The 15,632-nt window shown below is 53.9% G+C and overlaps 2 protein-coding genes across 2 annotated transcripts; both read right to left on the reverse strand.

The window, feature by feature from the left end:
* Positions 1–25: 25 nt before the first annotated feature.
* Positions 26–2,145, reverse strand: CTRU02_201592 (C6 transcription factor; the record flags this gene model as incomplete). Its single annotated transcript, XM_036729059.2, has 2 exons — positions 26–1,636; positions 1,741–2,145. 2 exons carry the CDS (start codon positions 2,143–2,145, stop codon positions 26–28), a joined length of 2,016 nt encoding a protein of 671 aa, XP_036579210.2.
* An 8,728-nt stretch (positions 2,146–10,873) lies between these two features.
* Positions 10,874–15,542, reverse strand: CTRU02_201593 (uncharacterized protein; the record flags this gene model as incomplete). The annotated part of the gene is made up of 2 exons (XM_036729060.1): positions 10,874–15,106; positions 15,162–15,542. 2 exons carry the CDS (start codon positions 15,540–15,542, stop codon positions 10,874–10,876), a joined length of 4,614 nt encoding a protein of 1,537 aa, XP_036579211.1.
* Positions 15,543–15,632: the final 90 nt, after the last annotated feature.

A 15,632-nucleotide genomic window follows, 5' to 3' on the forward strand; every position in this document is an offset into this window, starting at 1 on the left:
ACCAATAATGCGAATGCCCAGAGGCTTAAGCAAGGGTGGCGATTTCAGCAGCACCGTCGCTTTCTTTTGTGGTAGTGTCGACACCGGCAGCAGCCCAGTTCATGGCGTCGTTCATACTCTCCTCACCAAAGACGTTGGCCATGAAGCCTTCGTCCGAGTTGTTTACTCCCTCAGGTGGGAACTGGAGCCATTGGTCGACATCAAATTCGGTGCCAGTCACGGCGTTCCAGTCAATTTCTTCCTGGCTCTGGAGGAACTCAAGATCGAGCGGCCCAGGCTCCTCCGAGCCGCCACTAGCGCTGGGTGTCAATCCACCAAGCGCCGATTCGTGGTCTTTCTCGGTGTGTGGTGGGCTTGTGGCTGACAAATCCAAAGCAGCAGCATTGATGGTTTGTGGAAGGAAGTCGCGCTGCGGGTTAGGCTTTGTAGCGAACAGAGTCTCCCCAGACGTCATATAAGGCAGATTGTCAGGCGGGGGCGTCTGCGCGCCAAAGGTTGGGTCAGCGAGCTTGAGATTCTGCGTAGTCATCGCCGCGGGGGCCTGCTGAAGATTTATATCAATGGCAGCCTTCCGCAAGGCGGCATCGAGGAAGCCAGTGGCGTAGTCAGCCGCGGCATAAATCTCACGCAACTTCTCCATCACACGCATGCACTGACGAAATCCCCTAGTAGCGCGGTCCCTAGACTGCGACACGGGGTTTTTCATTTCCAGAAGATGGATGATCATTGCGGGCAATATGACCGTAACACCAGTTGTGGGAAGATACTTCTCAAGGCGCAGTTGGTGGAGTTCGGCGGCCATCCGGGTGACGTGCATCGCCGCATCCCTTACGCGAAGCCGGGACATTTCCTGCACTTGTCTTGAGGTCGTAGGCGCATGGATGGGAGACGAAGGCAGAAACTGGGGTCGATGGAGAGCCGAGATCGTCGTGAAGTAAACCATGTGCAGAAGTGTACGCTGAACAGCAACGGTTGATCTACCATTCTTGACATCCAACGGGGTCAAGGGCCTGTACTGGCAAATGGGCGGAAGAGTATCCGCCCAAGCCATGAGCTCCAAGTCAACCGAAGTCACGCTCTCTACGTTATCCAGCTTCTTGTTTGGAAACAGCATCATGGTGCTGTTGACAGTATTCTCAGGGCGCATCTTGTCCCGGATGAGAACGGAGTATTGTGCCTTGAGCATGTGGCTTATGCAAATGCAAAGCTGAGCTTTTGATATGCAGAGAGCAGCCAATTCCTTCTGCATTGTGACATCACGAAGGAGGGTGCACTCGGCGGGAACAACGGTGTTGTCCTCAGGCAGAACCTCAAGCTCGAAATCGGACTCCTGGAGCATCGGGACATCGAAGTCTTCGTCCTTGATGCGAGTGGGCCGGCGCATGCCCAAGGCAATGAGGCGGTCGCGCATGAAACATGACCACCAAATTCGCTTCCAAAGCTTCTGCTTATGGGGTGGCATGCTCGTCGCGGCTGGGTCGCGATGAAGGCCGATTGTGTGAGCAAGCGAGATGGCGACGCCCATCCAATGCCATGTGTCCTTTTGGTCATCTGGGGTCTCATACCAGTACGTCATCAACAGAAGAGCCTGGACAAGGACGAGACGATCCGACTCGTAGTCGAAGTCGTAGAGAAGCTGCAACAAGACAACGTTTAGCATGTGAAGGTTGGCAATGCGTAGGACCCCTGTCCCGCTAGCGTCGTGTCAAGGAGACGGAAATTTAGGCATGGTCCACTCACCCTTGTCTTCTGGAAGAAGGCCTTCCTTGCAGCTTTCCTAGTTGGGTAGCCGGCCTCACGGAGAGCCTTCATATCAACAAAGGCGGTGGCGGCAAACATTACTGCTTGGTACAGAAACAAGCTGATTTGGCCATTGAGACCGTCCTGGGAGTTGATGATGGCCAAGAAGTCGTACAGCTCCAGCAATGGCATGTATGGATGAACGTATTCGACATACGCCTGCAGGAGTGCATTCTGCAGCGGAAGCGCAGGCAGGCTTAGAGCACCCTTGGTGTGGAGGTAGGTAACATCCTCCTGGGCGATCTTGGCGGGAAGTGGTTTCACGAAGGCCGGGAGCTGGGCGTGGAGGTCAGGCTCCTCGAGCGAGGCAAGGAATTGACTCGTTCGCCCATCGCCGCCGCTCATGCTACCAAAGAGAGATGCCTGAGCAAGCAGATTGGATAGCAAACGTCGAGAGTTGCTGTCTGCTGACGCAGCCGCCGCAGCCGACTGCAATTTGGTGAGCATAGCGGCGCTGTCATTGCGGTAGCCCGATCGTTGATCTAATGGCACGAGGTCTCGTGGTCAGCCGCAACTCTCCATTTTCCTGCTGCTTTATCGGAGCAACAGGATTTGACATCATGATGCTGACTAGGGGTTTGAGGTGAGATGGCAAAGAGAGGTTGGCATGTGATTGTGGATTACGTGTAAGAGGCTAGGACGTGGAGGGACGTAGAGGGGAGGGGGGGTAGACCGAACGAAAGGGTGATATGTCTGGAGGGGGAAAGGCGGAGAAAGCCTCGACGTGGAGGTCAAGGTCACGGGTTAAAAAAAAAAAAAAAAAGTCCATGGAAGGGCCGCCCCTCCACACTTTTCCCCGTTCCGCCCCCTCCCCCAGTCCGGGCCCCGGATCTGGGAACGATGGGCAGGACCAGGAACAGAGGCAGAAAAATTGCAAAAGGCAGGTCTGAGCGACAAGGATGGGAAAATAACAAAAATGATGTAGATACCACAAGTGACAGGGGACGGTATTTTCGGAGAGGCAGTGCAAAATGAAGACAATCCACGCTAAGAATGTTCTAGGACGAGAAGAACAAAGTGACAATGTCAGAGAAAAAAACTTACAGATCATGTGAGGAACGTGGCCGTCCAGCCCATCAGAAGAGCTGGACAGGCCCCCAAGGACGCCTGGTCCGATTCCAACTCCAGCTCCTCCAGCTCCGGCGCCAATGCCGGGTGCCGCACCTAATCCCACACCGGCAGCCGCAGAGACGGGATTCGCTGCAATTGATCCATTGACCGAGGCCACCGAGGCATTGCTGGGTCGGCGTAATTCCGCACTGCTGTGGATGTTGATTGGATTTGCGCCCTTGGAGCGCAGTTGTGCCTCGGCTCCCACGACGTGGTGCCCCGCCGTGCTGGCAGTCAAGAGATTCTTCCTACAACGCGCCTAGAGTCAGCAGGGGTCCTTTTGGGGTTCTGTGCATACGCCTAGCACCAATCTCTGCTCCCGATGCTCTTCCTCCAGATTGGGGCTTCCCCAGGGGGAAGTAGTGTCGTATGTTGTTGGCTTCCCGTGCCATCCGCACGCTTGCACCGCCAAGCATACCGGAGGAGCGGCCCCTTTTAGGAGTGAGTTGCGATTGCGCGTATGTGCACTCACATGTGAAGCAGAGTTTTTTTCTCTGATCCCAGCGCAGCAGTCCATGAGAAGAGCAAAGGATGACAGGAGACAAGAGGAAACAGAATGAAGCCCGGGAAGGAAGGTGGAACAACTCACTTTCGTCGACGGCTCTCCTGGACAACGCACTCAACGTTGTCCCATCTACAGTTGCCGCACGGCGCACCCTCAACAACGTCGCAGCGGACTTTGCGCGCTCTGCAGCTTACACAAGCGCGGGCGGCTCTGCGCTTTGTGACTTTGGCCGGAGGAGCTCCATCCTTCAGATCGGCGGTCGATGAGGAGCGCTTCTTGCTCTGCTCCTGATCCGACGAGGTCTCCGCGCTGGAGTCATCGTTCTTCGCGTCATTTGCAGAAGCTGGCTCCTCCGCGGTCACGGTCGTCAAAGCTGATAAGTCGGGAACGGGTTCGGCGGCGGACGTAACCTCGGGGGTGGCCGTGGTGGCGGTGGTTGTCGTAGTTTCGGTCGACATTGTCGAAGATTTGAAACAGCCTCTACCTGTTTAGAGACTGCTCACAAATCCGGTGCCAATTGGCTTGCTATTAGGAGGTGGCAGTCGTCAGGGCTGTCACCAGATATCACGTAGGTGTTGTGATTTCCCAGAAAGTTCCGGGCTGCTTAGGTCGATTGGATTCAAAACTCGACCCCAGAATAGTGTTGAGGTTGCAAGGTCCGGCTAGGGTGAGGCGTTTAATAGAATTGGGATCGGTATGAATACGTCAGAGGGTCGCGTTCAAGGTCGACGGGGGACAAAGGTGAAGATTGGGCGTGGAGAGACTTCAAAGGTATGGCGGGAGAAGCTCGTCTGTAAGAACAATAACGCAAACGGCAGAACAAGGCGGAACGAGGGCGCGTTGAGATGAGCATTGAATGTTTCCAAGCCTGGTAGTAAGAGATGCTTGGTGGTGTGTACTATGTATCCGCGGGGAATGCTGGGGCGGATGAGTGACTCTGATGTGTCTGTGTGGTTGTCTCGTGATGTTCTTGATACCGTCTGGGAAGGTATGTAGAATAGACTAAGTTGCCTCAATCTCGAATTGTTAGGAAGAGCCGGAGCTACGGGCAAGTGGAAGGGGAAAGCGGGAATGTGGGGTCCATGGGTGTGAGAGGGAAGGAGAAGGTATTATATGATTCCAATAGGATCAATTACTTTGCAACAGGACAGGAAAGGACAGGCTTAGGCTCAGGCTCATGCCCAGGCAGAGCTTGACACTAAGAACGGACTCTCTTTCTTTCGTCTGGAATTCTCACGGGACACGCCCCCCCGGCCCCGGCCCCTCCTTCCCTCCTCCTCTTTTGTGGCACCCTCACTCTCCGATCCATAGACAAAACTGGGTACATGCACACGGCGAAGTGAACGCTAGGCCGAGCGGGTGAAGGAAAAAAAAAAACGAGGGAAAGAGGAGGAGGCACACACCCTGTAAGGAAGATGCACCTTGCTACACCGGGCAAGGCCAGCGACAAAAAAATAAAAAATAAAAAAAGAGGTAAGGGTAGGGTAATAATTAAAGCAGGAAGGAGCAGGATCAATACGTACCCGAATTATGGGGAAACGAAGCTAAGATGAATTCAAACAAAATGGAGAAAGGTGGATATGGTTAGTCAGGCAGGGGACAATTGACAGGGGTTCTGGATGAGACGGAGCATCTTACTACCACTACAGCCAGGTATGGATGGTGTAGAGGTACGTATCGTTTACCTCATCGTGCTGCATTTTCCTTGTACCTCCTCTCATGTATGCTGGTTTGCCTTTACGACATAATAAGTATGTTTTCCAGGTACCTTGATAAGTACCGGTCACGATGAGGCATGTACGCAACGTAGATTGCAAGTCGCTGCTGGATTGTTTATTATTATTATTATTATTATTTTTACTTTCTGCTCTCGTTCGTTTCCCATTGCTGGCAGTTCTAGCGGCCGTTGATGAACGCTTCGACTTCATGCACGCCTTGACGTCGAAAGCTGTCATGTCTGATTGACTTGTTAATTATTTGTCTGGTGACCGTGGCAGCGCAACACACCGAGGACGAGCACAGAGGCCACGGGACATTGTCTGCATCTTACTGTTTGTCGGACCTTGACCATTCAAAGGGGTGGGCCAAGACGAGGTGTTGGAACCAATCGTGCACTGCGCAACCGCTGCCAATGTCAGGGCGTCTTCTCTTACATGAGAAATGCGCCTACATCCATGAAAATGTCGCTTCCCATGACTACAAGATAAGGTACCTGTGCCAGCTTCCCAACGCATGTAGCCCTCTCAAAGTACATGGTTTACAGGATTCCAGACTTATTCCTCGGTGCACATTCTTCAACATCAGCTCACTGGGGACAACTTTGCTTCCCCCCCCCCCATGGCTTGGCCATGTTGTTTTGTGACTCGTTTGCGCCTTCGCCTGTGTCGCACTTGACGGTGGCGGTTGGTTGATATCTTTTTGTTTTCCGTGCTTCATCCCATTTTTCTTCCGTCAACCCATTCACACTTCCGTCCACCCGGTTGGTCGGGCTAACCCGCGTCTTCCGTTTCAAAGAGCAGCGAATCTTGCGAATCTTTGTATCAATTTCTATCATATTAAGACGTAACCTGACCTCACCTTGCCCGCAATATGCGCATCACCAGACAATTCTGACGAGACGCTGCCGCCGCGCCCCCCGCGTCGCACGTGAAGCCAACAAACATCAGCACTCATACATGTCGTAATGCGACTCCAACCATCCCTGTCTCCTTCCAGCCAAGCTTGGGTCATCGGGGCCTTGAGAGTCTTGGGAGGAGGGAGGGGTTGAACATGGCACTCGCGCCTGCGCCGTCTATTGTGGGATTGTGGAGATGCCTCCTTTCCTGCTTATTGCAGCAGCCCATCGATCGCACTGCATCGCAAAAGTGTATAACTAACGCCGTTGGTATTCTTCAGGTGTGGCAGGGTATCAATGACACAAACCACCCAGCTAGCTATTGTAGCTGCCAATCTAGTGGTATCCGCAATTGCTTGTACCTGTAAAATAAAACCACCATGACTGACTATGGATGTTTAACAAGCTCTGTCTTTCATCGGAATCAGAATCGGAACGGGCAGCTTTTCTCTCTCATGCTTTGTGGCAGAGTTCCAACCGTAACCATCAGCCACTTTCCTAATCAATCCTCCGTCATGCTGCCTTATAGACTTTCGCCCACTGGCGGCTGGTATTTGGCCTTGTACATGAGGCATTACCTGATTTTCCCACCCATCTGCACCTGTACTTGTGCACCCCAGCCGATCCCGGCTCCTCACCTTCTTTGATACGATGCACACTTGGCCATTAGCCAAATGGTGCCCTCTTATCTGGAACAACAGGCGCCGGACTACCAACCGAAAGGGCGGCCTCTTTGTTGTTCGTCGCCTCCGTCTTCATAGCGCATCATCATCGTCCAACCACCGCCTCAGCCTATTGACCTCAAGCTGTCTCGCCCAAGTTGATGCCATTCAAGGTGACCTTGCCGCTTCGACCCTAGCCCCCATGGCCACGCCGCCAGCCCAGCCTAGAACTCCTCCAGACCAGCGATAGACTTACGGCTAGAGCACCAGACCAGCAGATTCATCTACTCCCTCACCGCAAACCTCAAAGCTGCTTCACCGTACCTTTACCTGGCCCTGGCTGTCTCCTCCACGCGTACCGCGACCCGCATCCGTGTCTTCTGCCATTACACTACGATGGATCCTCCGCAATATCCATTTTCTCCCCATGTGTCAAAGCTACGTGGGCCTGGGAACTGTATAGTACACCACTACTACACTACAGATGAGACTTGGTAAGGGAAACAAATCAGTCACGATGTCTCCTCCACAGCCTCCACCCAGTTCCTCACCCAGGCCCTTGCCCCCATTCATCTCCATCTCTTGTCATCCATACCTTGCGGAGACGCCCAATCGCACCTTGCAGCCAGCCAGTTGGCTAACACCCCTGGAGGTTGGGCTAGGCTGGGCTACCTCACCACCCATCACCGCCGCCTTTCACCCTCTTCTGCCCGACCCACCACTTCTTCATTTACCTCGAGTAAGTAACGGGTACGATTTGCTGCTTCAACTAGCCCAACGCATCCACGCATCAGCACGAGTACCGGCAAGACAAATTTAACATCAGCACAAGAAACATAGAGGCGGCAGAACCTTCAACAGCCAGTGCCAGCCTCGCGAGTCAGGAGCCCTCGAGTCAGCCCCAGTGTGGGCGTCAGGGATCACGCCCAGACTACAGAATCCACCACGCCGCCTCAGCATCCAACCACAATCAGCTACATAATCCTTAGCCTACTGTAACCCTCACCTTCCCCTAGTGGCTCCCCCCAACTTTAAAGCATCACGAGCCTCTCTGCAATTTTCACATCTCATCTCAAACTGCACCCGTGCTATTGGGTCAATCGCACCTGCAGTTAGTCACTGGCTGTTTCGCGACCAACCCGGACCGTGTCCGAAGACAGTTTAATGTCTACTGGTTTCCACCCCTTGAGGCTTCAAGGTATCTGGGATTAATGACCGGGAGTGTCTTGTATGTTGTGGCTGTCCGAGGACGCCTTCTAGCCCAAATGTTCTGTCATGGTTTCGCAAATACGCAACATCATGAATCACCCGTCACATAAAACCAATTGCCACGACTGGTCAATATTATCATCATGGCAAGCCAATCCCTGTAATGGAGGGTGGCGCCCTCAAGTCGGCGTTTTTACCTGGAAAGTCATGACAATCTCCAACTTTATTCGGCTTCTCACTTCTCGCGCTTCATCACATTACGCACAAGCACAATTACACACACACCCGCCTCGCTCTCGCCTGGCCATAATTCATCCATCAGGGTTTCGTCTCGTCGTCGTCTCGTAGGCCGGTGACGAATCAACGCGCCCGCCACCTGTGGCCTTTAGTCCGAAGGACAACATGTACAATGGCCGATTCAATCGCGCTCCCGCAATCAAATCGATGTCCCCTGTACCACACGCCAGCCAATCAGAGCCTATTCCGTACCAGGAAATACCTCCATTCACCCAGCTGAATTCGGCAATAGTCGGGACTGGGCGGTGGATCACCCCTGTCCTTTCTCACCTTGACTCTTTGAGCCCTTGACACACATCCACACAGGACAGAGACGATCACGATCCCGTTTTCAGGTCGCAGCAGCAAGCACCAAGCATCCACCGGTCCAGCAATCCAGCAGCAGGAGAAGAGGACAAAATAAGAGTTTGGATGAAAAGGAAACACTGGTGGAATATTCGACCCAAGGCAGCCCAGATCCCCCGGGACGCAAGCCTTCGGTCAGCGGTCCACCCCTGCGTCTAGACGAAACCTTTACCTGGCAGAAAGAGTCCCTGGCGCCGACTAGGCGGCACCTGCACCTTTCTTGTGTACGGATACGTCTATCTATGATGGGTCGAAAGCCACAAAATGCAGTACGTACAGCCCGTGTAATTCCCGTACGTCCATGCCGGGCCATCCATCTCAAAAGTCAAACCCTGACTCCGTCCAAACTGTGAGAACCAAAAAAAAAACAAGAGAGACCAACAGGTGTAACGCATCAACGTCAAACCCAAAAGAATAAACCCAAACCATCCGTCACCATCAGAACAAGATCAGCGTCGCTTGTAGCCCCCACGATGATTCAGGGCGCCCACTCACCTTGTCGTATCCTATTTCAATTCATTAATTATTTTGTCGCACGTCTTAATTTACGTTGCTCAGCTTGCAAGTCTGGGACCCAGAAGCCGAGCCCCGGCCAACCCACACCACCCGACGAAACGCACTCCCTTTGCTCCGACCCAAACAGCCGTACGTGCGTCTGTCTTGGTATGACGAATGCCGTTCCCAATCTTCTACTTAGTAGATAGTCGCTCTCCGTCCCAGCCGGGCAGGCCATGCCGACCGCCCACAACATCCACCCACGCCACCGAAACCTTTAGGGCACTTCTTTTTAAGCCTCACTCACCGCTCTCGAAAAAGGGTAGTTCTGCCGACTCAAAGTCATCCATGACCTCACAAAGCTCATGCGCGCCAGGCCAAAACTGCAAAACTATCATTGGATTCATTGTGAGTTGGAGTTTCGTTACCGTCCGATCGCCACGGCACTTGCGCAGATCTCCATTTGCAGCTTCCCTTCGCGACTACATGCAAAGCTTGCCAGCGGACAATATCACGAATGAGACCATTCGGCACTAAAATCTGGGCTCCGCTGCCCTCTCAAAACTCCTCACCCTCCATGCTCGCTAAAGCTGCGCCAGTGGAAGCTGGCACTTGGACACGAGGGGACACGCACGCTGGCAGTAGAAAGGAAGGGGAAAATAACAAAAGGCAAGGCTTCCCCACTTTCCATAGCTGGGCCACCCCCCACACAAGTGGAGGGAAAGCGTGGAAAGGCGCACCCAGTCCAATAGTGACGAAGCCAGCCGATGTGGAGTCCGTCCCGAAAAGAGACATTGAAGACTCCACAGGGCCGCCCGCGATGGGTGGGCCCGCCGACCTGCCCCGATTCTCATGTCCGAATTCGCCCTTGCTTGCAGCCTCCACAGTGAAATCCACCTCCCTCTTTTTTTTCCCAGTTGTCCACTCTACCAAAACAGACAACGACTACGCTAGTGTAGTGTGAAATGCAACCCCCAGGCGAGACTCCACGGCTCCTCCTCACAAACCAAGGCAAATCTTTACCCATGCATATCCGTCAGGGGAAAGCAGGGCGGGGGGGGCTGAAGGGAAGGAGGAGGAGGGGGGCCCTAATGACCACGCCAAAAAAAAGATAACTGGGTTGTCCCGTTGATTGTTACTGTTTCCTGCCGGGTAGACTCCGCTCTCTGCTTACAATCAACAAAACGCCTGCATCACCAATGGCTGGGTCCTTTGGACAAGGGGGGGGGGGGGGGGGGGGGGGCGTGTGTGAGTGTGTTCGTCTGTATCTGGACAATGTCGACGATGCGATCCAGAAAAAACCTGTATACTCCGTACTATGTTATCCAACGCGCGCGAACACCAACAAGGCGGGGATGTGGCCCCTCTCTCTTTCTCCTCACTTGAGTGGGTGGCCTCTTTCTGTTCGATTGCCCGCTGTCAGTTCTTTTTTTTTTATTGTTTTTTTTTTTTGGCCCTTCTCCATGGGGAAACTCCACGATCTCCTATGCTTGGCTCCCGAGACGTACACTAGCTCAACCGTTCTGCGGCGCAAACCCTTTTTTTTTCTTTTTTTTTTTTTTTTTCCCCTTCCCCTTTCCCTGCTGGTATCATTATTTCTGGCTATCTACGCATGAACACCCGCCCGCTCTTTGCGCCCGCCATCAGCCAATCAACTGTTTTCGAACTGTGATTTGAAACCTATCGTGACATTTCCGTTTGGGTTGATACCATATCAATATGCATCCATATCAATAAACATGTAAAGTCATTGGGGGGTTCATGTAAACAAACAGACAGACCACACACCCCTTTACCCCTCCCCTTCCCTTTTCCCCTCCTACAGTAACTCACCCCTCATTTGGTGTCTTCCTTCCCAGCTTCCACAGCAGGCGCCGCCTCGTTAGCCTTGTCCAGCTTCGCCAGCGCCTTCGCATCCAGCCCAGTGTACCACTGCTTCAGCAGAGCCGCATGTGACGTCTCCCCCTCCGTCAGCTCCACCGGCGGTCCGCGGATCTGCGGCAGGTCGTCCTCGCTGTCCCGCTCAAAGACGGCCCAGCTCGAGCCGTCGTTGGCTCGGAGGCCGAACCCCCTGCCCGTGATAGAAGTGATGGTGAACTGCCGGAGGAGGATCGCGTCTCCCGGGTGTACGACAGGCAGCGCCGCCTTGTGTGGTCGGAAGATCTGCACCGGTACCGTCTGCGTGGGCGCAATCGAGTGATCCGTGATATTGAACGCCAGCATGATACCCCGCGGTCCACCCTTTGCACGCTTAGCTTCGGGTGGCTCAGTTGTCGCAATCGCGATAACGTCCACTGCTCTGCCCGGGTGATTACGGAGCACCTTTAGCGATATGCAGTCTGGCGCATTGCGAAGCGACTTGGCGAGTTGCGCCTTCAGCGAAGCTGTCGCATCTCCTGCTGGTGCTGGTGCTGGTGCTGTTGCTGCTGCTGCTGCTGCTACGTCTCCCTCGTCGGCTTCTCTGGTGCCTCGTGAAGGCGACTTAATTGCGGCCCTGGCTAGCTGCACACCTGCATCTTCGTCTTCATCTGGCGAATCGCTCTTAAGTGCGAGACTATGTGACCTTGCACGGGTGGTAACTCGCGTGCTGTCAGGGGTGGTCCGGTCTGATAGTCGCGTCGAACGTCGAGATGCGATTGATGCACGGGCCAGTTTGACGCTAGGATCCACATCCTTGCTATCTGACTTGTTTCTTCGGTGTCCGCGTGCTCGCCTCGGAGTTGATTGTGCGGCGTTAGTTTCCTCCGCGACCTCCTCGGCGATAAGAGACGACTGCGCTTCGGACGGTTGCGCCGAGGAGTCTCGGATTTGAGATGACTCGTCGTTGATAGGCGAAGTCGGATTGCCAGGGTTCTCCAGCTTTTCCCCAGTGGCAGATGGTGTCTCTTTTTTAGGACTAGATTCGGCCGGTACTGAAGGAGCCACACCGGTGCTTACTTCCTCCGTGACCTGTGTCTCAACTGCGGAGTAGGACATGAAAGATTCCGTAACCTGGGTCTCGGCCGGGGTTGGAAGGTGTGTAAGCCGCGTATTGTCCTCAGTACCAGGTTCCTCAGCGACTTGGGAAACATGCGTCTCGACCAGCCTGACTTCTTCAAAAGACTGAGATTGCATTTGCGTTGGAGGCGGCGAGGCCACCTCGACCTGCTTGGCGTCAGGCTCATCCACGTCCATGGCGTCTACTGGTTCGCGCGGAAGCATGCCTTTCCCATCCTGCGCCGGAGTAGCCAGAGAATCAATTGCAGATGACTTGACTTCGACCTTTAATGATTCCATAGTTTCTATATTTGGCGAAGCATTCTTGTACTCAGGTCCATTTGACTCGGTTGGTGAATTCTCTCGATATTCCACAGTCTCGGAGGTCTCGACGATAAGCGTGTGCTCTTCCTCCGCCATAGTTTCGTCCGCAAGTTGGCTTTGAATGAGCTGTTCTTCATCCATATCTTCTAGCACAGGCTCTGGAGCCTCTGCGGTGTCCATCTCGGACTCTTCATGTTGTTCCCCGGCGGCCTCGTCAACTGGGTTTTCGTCTGTGTCGGCCATGTTAACGTCCATCGGCTCAGCAACGAACCCTTCAGCAGGTTCCGGGTCTACCTCTGCGGCACTCGTTTCTTGGGGTGCAGTTCTGACCTCTTCCGTTCTAACATCGATTTCCACCTTGACATCGGACTCTGCCGTGTCCATGGCTTCTTGGCTATCAGCCTCGGGGGCATTCGTTGCTTCCGTTGCTGCGGAGGTCGGCGCTGCCTCAATATCTTGGCGATCTGGTGTTTTCTGGTCTTCATGAACGTCGTCGGCTGCTATCTCTTGTTCTAGCTCTTGCTGAAGTTCTGCCTCCAGCATCTCGGAATCGTCGCGGGAGGCGGGCCGAGAGCTATCGTCGTTCGAAGGCTGAATTACGTGTGGTAGCCGGACAGGACTCATGGTTTCTAGGTCGTCACCAATTGTAGTCGTGGTCATATCTGCAGAGAAACCGACCGTGTCCTTAGGGGAAGACGTATGTACGCTCCTAGTGGAGTTCGGTATGCTGATGTTCTCCCGAGGCTTCGGAGTTGGCGTGCCGTGGTCTGTAGCATCGTCTGATTCGTCGTCTCCACTCTCTTCCTCATGTATTACAGGCGATGAGACCTGCTGATCCTTATTGTCGAGAGCATTTTCCTTGTCACTATCCTCCTCGTCTTCGAGGTCATCCTCATCCATCTCGTCGGCAGACCCGTCGTATTGTGGCACACGGCGTGTTGGCACTTCGGGCACAGGGGGCGGTACCTCATCCTCTTCATCTTCCGAATCTGATAGTAAGCTTATGACCTGGGGGGCGCCACTTGATACTGCAGGAGGCTGATTCTCCTGGTCCTCGGCCTCGTCGTAGTCTTCCTCCTCTTCGTACTCGTCGTACTCGCCATAATTCTCTGCGTCTTCGTCAAGCTCATCGTCCTCGTTGCCTTGGACGTCTGGATCAAGCATCTCTTCCTCGTCTTCTTCGCCATAGTCAGACTCCAGATCTGAGCCATCATCGTCGTCTTGAATGTTGCTAAGATTGCGGTAATTGGTAATGTCATAGTCTCCACCGGCATCATCCTCTTCGGGCTCGGCGTCCGCATCGCTATCCTCACTACTGCTCTCACTGCTCTCGCTACTGGCTTGGTCAATTGCTGAGGCTGCGGCTTCCTCTTCCTCCCCCTCTTCTTCTTCTTCTTCTTCTTCTTTCTCTTCCTTTGGTTCAAAATGTCTCTCGGCATACGTTCTGGATGTGTACTCCTCTTCAGGGCCATCATGGTCTTCTGAGACCTGATCCTCTTCAACTCTCATCGCCGCTTGCTGGCCCTCGGGGTCTTCATGATGGTCTCTGGTCCGACGTTCGCGATCCTCGGCCCAATGATCAGTTGGTACGGCTTGTGTTCCGGGCTGCTCTTTCATCGGGAACTCTCCTTCCCTACCAGCAGGCGCCGAGTTGTAGTCAGGAGGGGCTCCCTCTCCAGCCATTACAGACGATCTGCTTGGTTGTGTCGATGCATGGCCCCACGGGACTTGCTGCGGTTCAGCAATCTGGTCGATAAATGTGGCATGGTGCCCAGACTCGACTATATGCCCTTGCGAATCATGGTCTTGATAAGCCGGCATCGACTCATGGATAGGCTGGGATGGGGCAACGGTGTGATGTTCGAAGTGCGGTGACTCAAGGAAAGACGCAGGATATTGTCCATGGGCTTCAACACCATGCTCGAGCCCTGCTTCGGGGTATGCCTCCGAGTGCTCATGAAAGGAACCATCCGCATGATACTGCGGCTCCATTCCTGTTTGGTGGATGTCATGGTCAAAAACTGGGCCGAGAGGCGGCTGATCAAAGGCTGGTGGATAATGCTCATGAGCGGAGGTGAATATCGGCATAGGCATGGGCTGCTCAACACGATTCAAATTTGATGTCACATCAAGTTTTGGCGTGTGTGTCACACCGGGCAAGTCCGATTGAACTCCTGAGTCGATCATGGATGACTTCGAGGGCGTGTGCCAGCCTTGTGCGGGATTATGCCGGGCCTCTGCTGCAACCTGCACATCTCTTGGTGGACTAGTATCCAGCTCCACCGTCTGACTTGCTTCATCAACCATCTTCGGCCGGGATGGTGTAGCTGTCGCAGGTTGCTCATCTGCCATTGAGGCGTCGTCGATCTCCTCATCCTCGCGAATCTGCGGTTCAGGACTTGGGGAACGACTAGCATATCTCCAGACCCCGCTGTATCTACCAGTCTTTGCTCGCTTCTTCGCTCTTGTCTTGACTGAAACATCTTCGTCAAAAATGTTCAGGCTGCCTTCAAATAACGACCCGTAGGATACCCTGGCGCGCTTAAGAAACGCAGGCGAAGCATATTCATCCAACCCCAGACTCTGATCGGCAGGTCTCTTTGAGGAAGCGCTTTTTACAGGCGTTGCGAAAGGCTCTGGACTCTTGGCAGGTTCGTTGAAGGAATCGAGAACGGACTCTGGTAGCTGTTCCGGCACGGGCTCCGACTCGGAAACTGTGGGATGGTCGATATCTATGCGCTTCACTTCTTCCGAATCGCTAATCTTGGCCTTTCAGAGGGAAGTCAGCCAGGCGTAGAGGGTTGCGCGGACGGTCGCGACATACCTGTAGCAGTATCCTCTCCGTAAACTTCAGTTGCCATTCAAGGCTCGTGCCAGGCACGCGCGTCTTGGAGTCATTGGCGGCTAATTCGACTCCGTCCAAACTGAGTACAATCTCATCACCGCTTCCTAGGGCAGCATCTCTGACGGCTTTGGCGCTGGAGCCACTAAACTCTACACGCACCTGTCCTTTGGCGCGGCGCAATCGGAAGTCGGGCTCCGCAAGAAGGAAAGCGACTGTCTTGTTTATGATGCTGTAGGGCCATGTAATTGTGACAACGCCTCGAACAACGCGTGACTTGAGTTCCTGTACTTCGGGGTTTAATTGTGCGATGGGAATGCTCTCGGCAGCTTCAAGCTGCGCAGATGGCTGGTCCCCAGACATCGCGTCATGAATTTCGCCGGGATCGAAGGTATGGCGCGAGGTAGGAATCGAGCTTCGGTGAAGGTAGGGGAAATTGGTATCTAAGCATCA

The sequence above is a fragment of the Colletotrichum truncatum genome (assembly GCF_014235925.2).
Source record: "Colletotrichum truncatum strain CMES1059 chromosome Unknown Contig_0001, whole genome shotgun sequence".
In the NCBI taxonomy this organism is placed as follows: Eukaryota; Fungi; Ascomycota; class Sordariomycetes; order Glomerellales; family Glomerellaceae; genus Colletotrichum; species Colletotrichum truncatum.